Source organism: Phocoena sinus, chromosome 10 (assembly GCF_008692025.1).
Source record: "Phocoena sinus isolate mPhoSin1 chromosome 10, mPhoSin1.pri, whole genome shotgun sequence".
NCBI lineage: Eukaryota > Metazoa > Chordata > Mammalia > Artiodactyla > Phocoenidae > Phocoena > Phocoena sinus.
In genome coordinates, this window is record NC_045772.1 from 101,860,167 (window position 1) to 101,875,620 (window position 15,454).

General features: G+C 56.0%; 1 protein-coding gene across 1 annotated transcript in view; it reads left to right on the forward strand.

Annotated features, from left to right (window-relative positions):
- Positions 1-15,454, forward strand: part of CACNA1C (calcium voltage-gated channel subunit alpha1 C) — a 465,996-nt gene that overhangs the window by 368,268 nt on the left and 82,274 nt on the right. The window contains 3 exon segments of the mRNA XM_032644404.1: positions 1,650-1,810; positions 2,624-2,849; positions 15,022-15,229. Coding sequence (XP_032500295.1) covers positions 1,650-1,810; positions 2,624-2,849; positions 15,022-15,229 — 595 coding nt within the window.

Sequence of the window (15,454 nt, forward strand, 5' to 3'; positions counted from 1 at the left end):
ACAACAGAGTCTTGAGCCTGGGGACCTGGGGACCTGCGACTTCATGTAGATATGAGTACAGGTGTCCAGGACGACAGCCATCACCACCACCACCCCGCCTTCTGTCCCAAAGCGGGGGCTCTGTCCTCAGCCGCCCGGTGGGTGTCCCTATGGACACGACCTGCAAGTACCTCAAGGTGTTTTCCGGCCGAGTCCCCCTCCACAGGGTGCCCGTGCTGGTGACAGGGCCTCCTCCGGACACCCCTCCACCCTTTCTCTCTCCCCTGCACTCGTGGTCAGGGTCAAAGGCCTGCTGACTCCGCCTCCAAAGTCCACGTCACCTCACTCTCCTCCTTCCTTGAGTAAAGCTGTTGCCTCCATCACCTCCAGCCGACGCTGGCCACGGCACCCCTCTTACCGTCCCCCAGCTGGACGTTGACCGTGTGGCTGCTGTCGTTGTGTTTGGTTTTCTGGAATCAGATCCCCTCTCGATACAGGGCCCCCGCAGTCTCCCTGGCACCCCTGTCCCTCACTCCTCACATGGTGTTAAACTGGTAACTGTTTGGTCAACGGAATTACCAAATATATCTGCATATTCTCTCGGTATCAGGAGGATGAAACTGGGGACAAGCTGAAAACCCGTCCACCACTGAGTCCTAAAATGTGAGCGTTTCCTTGGGGTCATCCGGCTTCACGGTTGTCAACCATGGTTACACATGAGAACCATCTGGGGAACCTTAGCAAACAGCAACGGTATTTGGGGGTTATTTAAAAATTACTCAACCCCAGACAATCAGATTTCATTGTGTTGGGGCCCGGGGCCTGGTGTGTTTTTGCTGTGTTTTTTAAACTTTCCCCAGGTGGCTCTATGTACAGCCAGGTTTGATGAAAGTCCCTAACCAGAGGCCATGTGGGCGAGTGTCCCGCGGCCCATGGATGAGCTTTCAGGGCCCACGTATGGCGTGAACTTGCGTGTAGAGGTGGGGGCAGTCTGCCCGTTGTTCTGAACGGAGGATGTAATCTTAAAGGACTCCACAGCCTCCCCTTCAAGTCAAGCACCGCTGGTCCAGATTCACCTCCCACTCTTCACGGATGAGGCAGCTAGGGGAGCGCCTGGCGCCTGGGCTGCAGGCGGGAAGAGGGGACGCTGCTGGCTCTGCCCTCACCCGGTGTCAGTCCAGACGCCCAACTCCAGGGTCCTTGGTTTTCTCCTGAAAATTGTGACAACGCCTGCTTTGCAGACATGTTTAAAGGATCTGGGAGAAGGCATGAGAAGTGCCAATACGGTACCAGCCAGACATGGAGTTTGCTAATGGTAACCATTACTAGTCCTAGTAATACTAGTCTTACGACTTGCAATACTTCTAGTGATGCCATCACTATGAAATTAAATAACCTCCCTTCAGCTTCAGGCCAGACCCTCACACAAGGCTGGCCTTGCTCGGGGTCACAGGCCAGGGTGCCACAGTCCCAGAGGAGCAGGGACCCCCCCCCCCCAAAGGCCACACCACCAGCCGCGAGCCGGTGACCTTGGTGGGATGCTCGTCTCTTCGGCCCTGGTGAGGTCGGGCCAGTTCAGGGGAGGGAGGTGGCCACCTTGGGGCATGTCGGCCGGGGCCCTGAATTCACAGCCGCCTCCCGCCCCGTCCTCCTTCTCTGCCCCTTTGCAGCCGCTACTGGCGCCGCTGGAATCGGTTCTGCAGGAGGAAATGCCGCGCGGCCGTGAAGTCGAGCGTCTTCTACTGGCTGGTCATCTTCCTGGTTTTCCTCAACACGCTCACCATCGCCTCTGAACACTACAACCAGCCCCACTGGCTCACGGAAGTCCAAGGTGAGAGGCCGCCCGCCGCCTGTTACTCGGGCTGACTCGGCCCTGCCCCGGGGCGGGGAGGCGGGCCGCGCCGGACACACCGCGGCCTGGCAGCTCGTGAGCCGCTAAAACGCACCAGCTCACTCCACACAGACGGGGCTCCCGGCCATCACCACTGGGTCCAGGAGACACGGTCACGAGCCGTGGCTTGTTGGGCTACATCAGATCTTTGGCTGCCGCCCCTTCGCCCCCAGTGGGTTTTCAGTACCTGGGGCCTCAGTATGGCCTCCAGGTGTGCTGGCCAAAACCTGTGAGGGGCGGAGAGCACAAAGCCAGGGAGAGGACGAGTGTGGCCTGAGCACAGGGAATGTCCTCGATGGCAGTGGGTCCCACCACCCCTCCCTGGGCCCCGGAAGGGATCTCCCTGGCCAGAGCCCCGGTACCGACCCGGGGGTCAGGCGAACACGGCCTGGACCCGGGGTGTCTCCCGGAACCCAGATGGGGTTCGTCTCCCGGTGACAAGGGCAGACAAGGACCCTGGCTCCGGCTCTTGGCTGGTTAGTCTAGGCAGATGGCTCCCCCTCGAGCCTCACTTCTCGTCTCTGGAAAAGGGGTGTGGCAGCAGCCCCGCGGCCTGGCAGAGTCGCTGTGAGGGGCAGAGGATGCGGGGGTTCGGGGCCGTGCTGGAGGTCTGCTGCGGTTGTAACTAGACCCCTCCCCACCAAGTCCACGCAGCGAGGGGTGTGTGGCGGGCTCGAGCTTTGGGGTTTCCCCGCAGGGATCCGCCACGCTCACCTCCTCTCCCCCTCCCGTCCCCCGTGCGGGTCCCCGCAGACACGGCCAACAAGGCGCTGCTGGCCCTGTTCACGGCGGAGATGCTGCTCAAGACGTACAGCCTGGGGCTGCAGGCCTACTTCGTGTCCCTGTTCAACCGCTTCGACTGCTTCATCGTGTGTGGCGGCATCCTGGAGACCATCCTGGTGGAGACCAGGATCATGTCGCCCCTGGGCATCTCCGTGCTGAGATGCGTGCGTCTCCTGAGGATATTCAAGATCACGAGGTGCGTGGCCCGTCACTGCCCCCGGGGACCCAGGGGAAGGGAGCCGCTGTGTCCTGGAGGATCTGTCCCGGGTGCGCGTATTCGCCAGACGGCGCCTCCTTTAGAGGGTCCTTTGGCTGCTCATACAGACAGTGCAGGGGTGGCAGCCGTGGGGCCTCCAGGGGCATCGGGGACCCAGGCTCCTCTGTCCCTGCTTCACCAGCCCCGGGCCTGCCCTCCACCGAGATCACAGGCGGCTTCTGGAGGCCGAGCCCTCACCTGTGGGCTCGAGGCAGGAGAAGGGGGCTGTCCGCTCCTTTCTGGGCTCCCCCGGAATCTCACCTATAGCTCAGCTCTTGGGGCTGCCCGGCCCCTAGAGATGGAACCTGCTTTTGTAGCTGGGCCTGTGCTGAGCGTGTGCGGTATGAAAGGCAGCCACGGGGCCTTGACACGCCCCCGTCACCCGCCACCCACCCGAAGGCCGCGGCGCCCGAACTCCCCCGGGACAGGCGGGGCGGGGACGGGCAGCCACTCCAGGACAGCAAGTTTCCACCGTGTTGTGACCCATTCTGGGTGGTGAGACCAGCTTATTGGATCACGACCATCATTTTTATTGAGAGATAATCCACATACTATGTAATTCACTCTTTAAAGTGTCCAGTTCAGGGGGGTTTTATGTATTTGCAGTTTCGCAGCCAACACCATAGTCCCGTTTTAGTGCGTTTCCATCCCCCAAAAGAAGACCCCACGCCCCCTCTTCGCTCCTCCACCCTCCCCTCCAGCACCCATCACCGCCTTGCCTCCATCTCTGCAGACCTGCCCTCTCTGGACAGTTCATGTCCGTACGACCTGTGCTGCTTTGTGACCAGCCTCTTCCACCTGGCCTGATGGTTTCAGGTCTCCCCCGTGTTGTCCAGAGATCGGCGCTTCATTCCTTTTTTGTGGCTGAGCTGTATTCCACTCTAATTCCTTTATCATGGCTGAGCTGTATTCCACTCTAATTCCTTTATCGTGGCTGAGCTGTATTCCACTCTAGTTCCTTTTTCGTGGCTGAGCTGTATTCCACTCTAGTTCCTTTTTCGTGGCTGAGCTGTATTCCACTCTAGTTCCTTTTTCGTGGCTGAGCTGTATTCCACTCTAGTTCCTTTTTCGTGGCTGAGCTGTATTCCACTCTAGTTCCTTTTTCGTGGCTGAGCTGTATTCCACTCTAGTTCCTTTCTCGTGGCTGAGCTGTATTCCACTCTAGTTCCTTTCTCGTGGCTGAGCTGTATTCCACTCTACGGATAGACATCACGTTTCGTTTATTCGTCCACCTGCTGGTGGGCGTCTGGTTTATGTCTGCCTTTTGGTTCCCGTGAATGATCCACTAGGAAGCATTGTGTTCAGGTTTTCGTGTGGACGTATGTTTTCCCGTCTCTTGGATACAAGGAGCAGAATTTCTAGGTCACGTCATAAGTCTGTAGTTAAGGTTTTCAGGAAGTGCCAAACTGTTTCCCAAAGAGACTGGACCACTTTACATTCCTACCGGCGATGTATATGGGTTCCAGTTTCTCCTCATTCTCGTTTTTAATGGAAGAATGAAATAGGGTGGAAAACATCAGAGTGCCTCACGTGAATGTAAACACGTTTCACAAAAATCCCCGGGATCGTGTCTGGGTCGCAGTATAATATGTATTTCTCACCGTGGGCTGGGGTCTTTCTTGGAGGGGCACGTCAGAAGCACCTGAGGGGGGGGGTTCCAACTGTGCGCCCAGAAGGACAAGCCTCCCACCCTAGAGTCTGATGCGGGGAGACTGGGCGTCAGTGAGATCCGGCTGGGAAGAGTGGGGCTGGTACCGTCCGTGCCAGGCCCTGGACTTAACTGTCTCTGCACAGAGTGCTCCGAACTTGCGGGGTGGTGGGGGGCTGCAGGGCACCTGGGTGTGACTGTTCTCTTCCCAGTTCCCTCAGCAGCCCCCCTGCCCCAAACACACCTGCTCCCGTGGGTTCGTTGAGGGTTAGGGTGAGAAGAGGCATTTAAAGAGTTGAGTTCAGTGCCAGGTATAGAAGATTCTTGGTAACCAAGTGTTCGCTGTGACTCTGATTGTAACTGTTGTCATTATCAGGAGAAGGAAGAGGGAGGAAAGAGCTAATGGTGACACACACACACACACACACACACACACACACACACACACACACACTGTGGCTGTATTTGGTCGTCTGCTGTGTACACACTGTCTGTCCAGCTCTGAGAGGCAGGAATCGGGCTGCATGGTGTGGGCTGAACCTGGGAGAAGCGGACAGTCCAGCTGGGGAGACGGAGTCTGCTCCTGGGAGAAAATGAAAGGAAAATCTAAGACAGAATGGAACGAGCTGGCAAAATAGGCAGGGGCGACATCTGCCTTGGGAAGCTGGGGACAGGAGAGCATCCCTGGGGAAGCCTCAAGGTCAGAAGACAGACTCAAAGTACAGGCAGGAGTTAAATCCCCAAGTTGGATACTCCTGGGCAACACTTGCCTCGCCCCCGCCCCCGGAAGGAGCTCTTCCTCAATGTCTGAATATCTTGACGCCACAGAAAATCCTCGGTTCCAAATGAAAGTAGTAGAAACATCATGGCGGTCCTGGTGAATGTGCATCAGCTCTTGGTCTGTGCTAGATAGCCTGACCCCCGTGCGCGCCTGCGTCTGACCTGTAAATCTTCACCATCACCTATAAGAGAGGGTGCTGCTATCATTAGTGCCGTTTTCCAGATGAGAAGACTGAGGGAGTTCAGTCGCTTGCCCAGGGTCGCAAAGCTGCTCAGGGGTGAAGCTGGGATCACGAGGCTCTGTGCCTCGACCATGACCGTGGGCTGCAGGGCTGATGGCTAAGCTCTCTTGTCTGTCTCCGGAGACAAGACCTAAAGGATTTTGACTGACTCTTCTTGCTCCTCCTGGGTCAGCCAAAGCTATTTTTCATTTGGAGTTTCAGGTGCCTCTTAAGTAATTCTCAAAAGTCCACATGCTTGGGGCTTTGTCTTTGTTTTTTCAATTCCTACAGAAAAGAATTTTGCTCCCAGATATTCTCATGGCACCTTGAAGAGACTTCACATTCATTCTGTTTCTAATCGGCAGTTTATCTATTTCTAATCTGAAACTATTGCCAGGAAGCCATTTTTAAGTCTGTCTTTATCAGCGAGCTTCCTGAAGCCCCTCCACAAGAAGGATTAGTGGCATTTTCGGATCTCCATAAAATCCGTAAACAGAATAATTTCATGGTCTAATTGGAAGTTACTTTAGCAAAGGCCATCATCTTCCTGTTTTCCAGTCTCCAAACTGTCTGGGGGCTTTTGGAAGACAGCAAAGAGTCCAGGTGTGGGGGAGTCCCAGGCCCCCTCCTGAACCTGGTCTCCAATACACTCCAGTGGCCAGGAAGTGCCTAAAATAGGGGCTGGGGGGTGGGCATACTGGTCCCCTGAGACAGGTCAGCCTGGTCCTGCCATCAAACAAGTCTGTTTCTCCCTCCTCTTTTAAAATCTCTTGGAGGAAACTTTGCGCCATCCCGCTACTATTTTTAACAACGTTTTCTGGACCAGTGACTGTGATTCTCAGACCTAGGTGACCTTCTCAGGAGAGCTCATTAAGGACCCATCACTCTAGAGATTTCAGCCAGCAACTCCTGGGGAGCTCCAAGCCAGTGGCCCAGTGACCTCACTTTGAGAAACTCTGGCCTGATTTTCTGCCGCTGCCCTTTGTCCTCTTTCTTGTCTAAAAATAGGAAGCTTCATGTATAATTGGAAACTTGATTCTTCCCTCTCCACTCTCTCCTCTAGACAGTAGCCCCGACCCGGTGAAGACGGTGTTTCTGATGGCTCTGGACTGAGAAAACTCATAATGATAAAGACCTAATAGGAGTCCAGCAAAGTTTTAAAATTGATTTTAATTTTATTAATTTCTACACACCTGAACACATTTGAGGCTCTTCATTTAGAGTGCTAGGATCCATGGATCCCCTCCTGTAGTTCCAGGCTGCCCTCCTCCCACCCAGGGCCTGTGGTCTAAGGGCCAGGAACACCGATCTAGACCGTGGTTCTCAGCCATGACCTCATGACCCTTCAGTATGTCCAGAGCAGCTCGACAGTGTGTGGCAGGTCACTCGCTATTACTAAGAGCTAAAATACCAAAATTTGTGAATGGTTTCTTTTTTGTGTGTGTGGCACGCGGGCCTCTCACCGCTGTGGCCTCTCCCGTTGCGGAGCACAGGCTCCGGACACGCAGGCTCAGCGGCCATGGCTCACGGGCCCAGCCGCTCCGCGGCATGTGGGATCTTCCCGGACCGGGGCACGAACCCGCGTCCCCTGCATCGGCAGGCGGACTCTCAACCACTGCGCCACCAGGGAAGCCCCAGATGGTTTCTTTTTTACATAGCAAACACAAGTACATTCAGTATTGCTCTTGTAACACCCTCACTCTTGGTCACTCACGTTCCTGAAGGCTTTAATGAACGAGCAAGAACCGGGTGGGTTTACAACTGATCCGTGGCCCCTGCGGGAAGAGAAGCTGTTGGTTTATGATGACAATGAGCTGTTAGCCTGCTTACGTTTTTGTGGCACTTTGTCAAAATCTGAGCGTGCCTTAGGAAGTATACAGCGTGTAGGCATATCATCCATCCTGTGGGTCTCATTTTTATATAAAAAGACTGGGAACCCTGCACCAGGCTGTCGGTTGATCACTGAGTATTCACAGTGCTGTGGGTGGGGCACTGCAGGGTGAGAAGGTCCGGGTACCTCTGGGAGAACAGAGAGGCACGCACGCGGCCGAGGCCTTTGTCGTCTTTGGGCCTTCCAGCTGCGTGACGGATGGGGCTCTTTCTCCTGCTTTGGGGCTCTCTGGGGCTCTAAATGTTGCCCGTTTCGACATCTAGTTTGCCATTTGTTAGCCCAGCCTGACCTTCCCTCTGAGGAGGAAGAGCTTCAGTTGGCTTCGATCTGGGTGTGGCCCCGAGGTACTAATTACGTCTCATTTTTTATACAGTCGGTCCTCACGGGCAGCACAGCCCCTCCAGCCCTTGCTGTTTTCCCTCTTAAACCCTAAATGCTTCTCTTTCCTCCACCGCTCCTCCCCCGCAGCTCCCTTCGCCGTCCCTGAGGCGTGAGCTCAGACTGACTCAGCACAGACAGACTCACTGGTGAATCGTGACCACACAGGGGCCCACAGCCCCGAGGTGCGAGCCTTTTGCAAATCCTCCAAACTCTGAGCTCTCCGTGTAACTGCCGGTCTGGCCACAAGCATCAGGGCCCCCTCCTCAGGGCCCCAGGGAGGCTCTGAGCTCCTCGCGGGCCACTATTATAAAGGTAACTTTGGCGTCCGCCCAGTTGCTGGGCCGGGGCCTGTGGAGAAGGCAGCTCAGACGCCAGAGCCCGCGGGCGGCCGTCAGCGGGGAAGGTGCTCATTCTTGGGGGTTGAGGAGACGGGAGGATGACGTCTGGCTCCCTGTCTCACCCCGACACAACCACAGGGCCGACTGGGGACTCTGAGAGGCTCACAGGAGCCCCACCTAAATCCCAGGGTCGAGGCCAGGATACCCTGCCAGTCGTGATCAGCTCACATCCCCCAGGGGGGTTCTGTCCCCCGTGTGACCGAGGCCTCTGACGCAAACAGGGAAGACAAGGCCTTTGAGTTTGTTGCCCAGGTGGGGTTTGGCTCGAGAGTGACGGACATAAACTGTGCATCCGGCCCGGGACAGAGGCGGGGTGGGGACCAGCAGGGTCTCGGCTGGCAGGTTTGGCCCGGGGTGGGCAGGACACACTGCTGGGGGGAATGATTCCAAGCCACGGGAGGGATGAAGAGAGACCATGACCCCGAGGGTGACCCGGCAGGGGAGGCGAGTCTCTCAAGCGGCCTGTGCTTCGGGGGCTGAGACCCCCAGTGCTGGAGGGTTCTTCTGTGCACGTGGACACACGCGGGTGTCATTCTGAAGAGGCAGGGCTTGGGTTTTCTCAGTTTCTCTACAAGGTTCAAGACCTTGAGTCCTTTGTTCTGCTGGTGCCCACTTTTCTCCAAAGCGCCTTCCTTTTTGGCGTGTGTGTATTTCGGTCTTAATCAATTAGGATGAAAGCCCCCTTCGACGGTGAGTATGCCGTCAACCCTCCAGTTCACCACCCGCCAACCTTCCTGGAGGGAGAGGGATCCTGGGACACGGGGCCACAGCGGTCACAGACACCAGGACCAGACTGACATCGAGAAGGACAGAGGTACAGGATCTGCAGGGCCTTCCCATCGCCCTGCCCGGAGGCTGCCACCTGGCACCTAAAAGCCTCTTTGGTATCAGTGTTGAGGAGAACACACCCTATTCCCTGCCATCTGCCATGGCGAGCCAGGCCCCAGATTCCAGCCGTCTCCTCAGAGCTCCGCAGTATCCCCACAGCGATCCCCGTGTCGGTCTTCCAGGGAGTGCACGTAGGGATGGACGGCCTTCCGTCCAGCGAGCGGGGTCCCTCGTGACGCCAGGCCACTGGCACCAGCTCTGCTCGGTTACTGCTCCAGAGGCACAGAGCACAGGTGGCAGGCCACACGCGGGGACCTCCACCCTGCCCCGCTGCACGGAGGCTGAACGCACGCAGCACCCACAACCGCGACCTGGTCCACGGGCAGCATCTCCTCAGCCCAGGTGTGTCCGTGAGCAAGTGAGTCAGGTACTCGGGCGCAGTCTGGCTCATGAACCAAGGCTGGCAGGTGCCCTCAGACCTGCGGCCACTTGTTCTGAGCCCCCGGGGGGACGCTCTCCCCAGGAGAGACTCGTGTTCACACTGCTGTCTGGAATCCTACCCAAGCGTCTAGAAGCCACAGCGACCCTACTTTCTATGTAGCAAACGGAGGCATCATAGACTGTTTTTCTTTTTTCCTTTCTTTGAATCAAGGCACACAGTTGATCCTTGAACAACAGGGGTTTGAACTGCGAGGGTTCACTTCCGTGCAGATTTTTTCGCACTGCAGGTCTACACAGTCCGAGGTTGGTTGGATTCGAGGACACGGGCTGTCGAGGTATTCTCGGATTTTCAGCCGCCGAGGGTCGGCGCCCTAACCCCTGCGCTGTTCAGGGGTCCGCTGTCATTGACGTATTACATGATACTCGATTCAGGTGAACAACATAATGTCTCCATGTTTGTAAACATTAGGAAACGATCACCACAGTCAAGCTAACATCCATCACCACACACAATTTTTCTTTTCTCGTGATGAGAACATTTTAAGATCTATTCTCTTGGCAACTTTCCAGCGTAAAATATAGTATTGTTAACTGTAGTCGCCATGCCGTGCATCACATCCGCAGGACTTATTTGTTTCATAACTGGAGGTTTGTAGCTTTTGACCCCTGCACCCAGTTCGCCCGCTTCCCCCCACCCCACGCCTCTGGGGACCAGTCTGTCCTCCTGACACATAATAGCGTGACGAGTGGTCTGGTGGTGGAAGCTCAGGAACCCCCGGATCTAGGGAAGCCACAGGATCAGAAGTGACGTTGGGGGGAGGGCAAGAGCCGTTCCTCACCTCTGAGCAAAGTGGGTTTGACTCGGGTGAGTGTGAGACCCACCCCCCAGCCCTGCTCCACACACACGGGGTCTGTGCCCCCTGCCTTCCCTCCATTAAGCACAAAGGTGTCGTATTGAAGATTTGTTCCTTCATCCAGCAAAACACTCCCAGGCACCTCCTTTGGCTGTGCTCCCAGCACAAGCCCTGCTCTCTGGACTGTCCCCCTGGAGGGGACGAGTGTGTAAAATGCAGGCTGGGGGCAGGGTGGCTGCCAGGAGGGCGTTGCACAGGCCCCGGGGGACTGAAGGAGTGAGCCCTGCAGACCCCAGGGCCGGGCCGGCCAGTGGGGGGCCGGGCTGCAGCCTCGCAGGGGGTAGCAGGGGAGGTGCGGTCCACAGGGTCTGCGGGGCCTCAGGCGGGGCCTTGGAGAGTGTCCTCCTGCGCGGCCGAGGAGGGGTCGGGGGTCACAGGGCGCCAGGAGTTGTCCCGTTGTCGAGGATTCTGAGAGTAGGAACACGGCCAGGGCTGTCCGCCGCGTTTCTCACCGTTACTGTGCCCTTGCCCTCTGTGATTACGGAGTAATCCATGGAGAGATATCAGGGCCTGTGAACACCCTGCTCTCCAGAGACCTTCCACCCGTGACGGTCTGTACCTGAATCACTGACTCATTCTGTCATTCGTTCGTTCATTCATTCATTCCTGCTGTCCGTTTGACACCGTCTGTAAAGCAAACCCCTCTCGCCTTTCTTTAACGTCAGTGGACTCGATTTTTTTCAGTGTATTATAACTTGTTACCGTCGCTGAGAGCACCGGCGGCAGTGCGTTCGCGGCTCCTCGCCTGGGCGCGGGGTGGCGGGGCGGGGGGAGCAGCTGCAGGGGGCGGGGGCAGGACGGGGGAGACGCCCGCCTGGGTGGCAGGTGCCGGAGGGGCTGTAGCCCGGCTCCGAGGACGGGGTTGCGGCTGTGGGTGTGAGGCCACCTGGAGGGCGACCCCAAGGGTCTGGGCTCAAGCCAGAGACGGCGGCTGTGCTTCAGCGCGACGGCGTGATGGCGGGGCGGGCCACGGGGCTCGGTCAGGCCAGCGGCTCGTGCTGGGAACCCCCCATCGACTGAGAGACGGCTGCGCACCCCTCGGGACATGGGAGCAGGAGAAAAGCCTTCCGACCCGAGGCTCGGCCCCTGTAGGCGGCTCAGTAGACCTCCTCCGCCCAGCGTCCCCAGAGGGTCTCCACCACCCCATGACGGGCGACACAGCCGTGCTCCGTCCAGGCCCTCAGTCCAGGCCCGCGGGCCACACCCCACCCCGGGCAGACCCCCTCCCGCACGGTGACTTTCTCCCTCGGGTCTGGGGCCTCCTTGGCCGGCGCCCCTGGGCCCGTGGCCGGCAGACAGCCTGAACCTCAGCACTGGGCTGGTCTATTTCCCTCACGTCCACGGGCCTCGGGAGAACTAAGGCACCAACTTTTATGGCCATGAAGACTTTCCCAGAATATTCTGTGCACTTTAGGGGCTGTGTGACCTTAAGCCCCAGGCAGACACCGTCCACCACCACCCCCCCCGCCCCAGTACAGCGGGACGTTCCCGTTACAGATACGCTCCGGAGTCTCGGTTCCTAAATACCGGCTTGCCGACGGGGGCTGGGTGCTCGCACAGCAGTGATTCATGGTTCTGAGTGAGGCCTGGGAATCGGCATTTAGAAAATGGTTTCCCACCCCCGGCATGTCATCTCCAGACAGGTTTGGGAGCTTTCAGTGTAAGAGGGGAGGGCGTCCTAGCCCCCACAGAGGTTCTCTAACTCCTTGCTTAAACAGAACGATTAGTACAATCTCTAGCCGACCGGGGCCAGGCAGCCCATCATACCAGGTTGCACAGAATCTATGTGAGGACAGAGATGCAGGGGATGGAAGGAGAACCTCTGGCCTCTGCCCTCAAGAGCTCAAGCCTGTTTGGGTGAGACAAGGCTGTCACAAACGTGGAACAGGTAAGAGCCTTTCTAGAGCAGATACAAATCAATGTATATTAACATTCCGCGAACAGAGGGCGAGTGGCTGGCAGGCAGGGCAGAGGCGGAGCAGGGCTGAGTCTGGAGCACGAGAGACTCCAGGTTGGGGAGACGCTCATGTTTACACCCAAACTGTTGGCCCATCTGCTTCTGTCACTTATGGAGCCGTTCCCCGGAGAGAGGTGCCCGGGTTGGGGCGCAGCCGCCAAGCTGCAGCGGGGCGTGGTTTGCAAGGCATTGTCTCGAGCAGCAGAAGCGATTCCCTGTCTGCCTTGGTGAAGAGCCGGGAACATCTGAGTGGAGGAGATCAAGGTTGTGACCTGGAAGCCAGCTGGGTCGGTTAGCGCTGCAGGGAAGTGAGACGCGCTTGGCCAGCTGGGCGCGTGTCCCTTTCGCTACAGTGCGTTCCTCACCCTGAACAGACCCTGTCCCGGGTCCCCAAGCCCCTTCCAGGGCCATTCGTGTCCCCCCACTTCCCCAAGAGAGGGCTTTTCCCCACCCGTCCCCACAGTGCAGGGCGTCCGCGCTCACAGCGGAGAGATGCAGGGCCCCTCCAGCCGCAGGCTGTCGCTGTGCACTGGGTGTGTTTGTTTGCTGCAATCCGGGATCTCCCGAGCTGGCCTGCGTATCGGAATCCTCTACGACCCTTGTTCAAAACAGATTTCTGGGCCCCGGACGACAGCCATTGAATCAGAATCTCCAGAAGACAGGCTTTTGAAACAAACCAACTCTTCGGACCGGCTGAATTTGGGAAGCCTCAGTAAACCACACACCCCCTCTTACCCACGGGTGACCCAGGCTACCCTCACCCGTGGGTGACCCCATTCATGACTGGGCTGGGCTGAGGCCCACATTCTAGAAAAAAAAAATGTTTTAATGTGTTTTTTTCTAAAGATCAGTAGTGATGACAATAATCACTAACCTTTATCACCTGTGTGCCGGGCACGATACTGGGGTCTTTTTTTTTAAATGAAGAGCTGGAATTCTAATTTTTCTAGTTTTACTGAGAAATAATTGACGTGCATCAGTGTCTGCGTTTAAGGAGTACAGCATGATGGTGTGTCTTCTACACATTGTGGAATGATGTGACAGTAGATGTAGTTGACATGTGTCATCTCGTAGAGACGGTGTGAAAAAAGAAAAAAATTATCCTTGTGATGAGGGCGCTTAGCATTTACTGTCCTAACTGTGACACACAGCAGTGGTGGCTACAGTGGTGCTGTGCGCTACATTCCTCGTATTTGTCTATAACTGGAAGTTTGTACCTTTGATGCCCGCCCTCCTGTTCCCCCCCCCACCATCCCCCGCCTCTAGTAACCACAAATCTGACCTCCTTTTCTGTGAGTTTGGTGGGGGGTTTTGTTTGTTTGTGTCTGTTTTGGGATTTTTTTTAGATTCCACATATCAGGGAGGTCATGTGGTATGTGTGTTTCTCTGTCTGACTTATTTCACTGAGCATAATGCCCTCCAAGTCCATCCATGCTATAGCAAATGGCAAGATTTTCTTCTTCTTTATGGCTAAATCATATCCCATTGTAGATAACGTACACCACATTTTTCTTTCTCCGTTTCTCCGTTCATGGACACTTAGGTTGTTTCCGTGTCTTGGTCATTATGAATAATGCTATAGTGAACGTATCCTTTGGATATGTTCCCAGAAGTAGAATTGCTGGAGGGTATGGTAGCTCTGTTTTTAATTATCTTGAGGAAGCTTCATTCTGTTTTCCACAGCGGCTGCACCAACTTACATTCCCACCAGCAACGCACAAGGGTTCCCTTTTCTCCACATTCTCACCAACACTTGTTATCTCTTGTCTTTCTGATGATGGGCATTCTAACAGGCGTGAGGTGATATCTCTTGGTTTTAATTAGCATTTCCCTAATGATTAGCTATGTTGAGCATCTTTTCACGTGTCTGTTGGCCGTTTGTATGTCTTCTTTGGAGAAATGTCTATTCGGGTCTGGTTTTTTTTTTATTTGGTTGCGCTGGGTCTTAGATACAGCATGTGAAGTCTTAGTTGTGGCATGCGTGTGGGACCTAGTTCCCTGACCAGGGCTCGAACCCGGGGCCCCTGCATTGGGAGCGTGGAGTCTTAACCACTGTGCCACCAGGGAAGTCCCTGTCTGTTTTTTTAATAGGATTATTTGTTTGTTTGTTTGTTTGTTTCGCTATTGAGTTGCATGAATTGTTTATACGTTTTGGATTTTAATCTCTTATCAGATATATGGTTTGCAAGTGTTTTTTTCCCATTTTGTAGGTCATCTTGTCACTTTGTTGATGGTTTCCTTTGCTGTGCAGAAGCTTTTTAGTTTGATGTAGTCCCACTTGTTTATTTTCTATTTGGTTGCCGTTGGGGGGAGTGGCTTTTTAAAAACTTATCGCATGTAATCCTCCCGATAACATAATGAAGTGTGTGCTACCGCTGCCCCTATTTTTTCAGACGGTGGGGCGCAGAAAGAAGGGAGGTTGAGCAACTCGCCCAAAAACACGTGCAGAGCTCGGTCGGAACCAGACTCCCGACCCGGGGCCCCTGAATTAACTCACTCACACTCTAATTGTGAGCTGGCCAGCCGGGTCCCACCACCACGCTGCCCCAAGGACAGGGCCAGGAGGAGGTCGTTGCAGCCGGTCCCAGAGCCCCTGGTGGGTGGGGCAGTGGGGCAAGAGGTGATGGAGGCTCACCCCACACCCCATCCCCAGGTACTGGAACTCCCTGAGCAACCTGGTGGCGTCCCTGCTGAACTCTGTGCGCTCCATCGCCTCCCTGCTTCTGCTGCTGTTTCTCTTCATCATCATCTTCTCCCTCCTGGGCATGCAGCTCTTCGGGGGGAAGTTCAACTTTGATGAGATGCAGACCCGGAGGAGCACGTTCGATAACTTCCCCCAGTCCCTCCTCACCGTGTTTCAGGTATGGACCCTTCTCTGCCGGGACTGTGCTCTGGGGGGAGGGCCAGGGGCCCGGGGGCGGGGGAGGAAGGAGCTTCCCGCCCACTCCCACGGGGCAGCCAGAGCAGGTCGGCCACAGGAGCCCAGGACAGTCTGTAGCTCTCCTACCCGACCCCCAGGAAATTGCACTGTTGGATGGACCACTGGGGGAAAAACAAGGTCCAATTAAGTGGCTTAAAAACTGTTT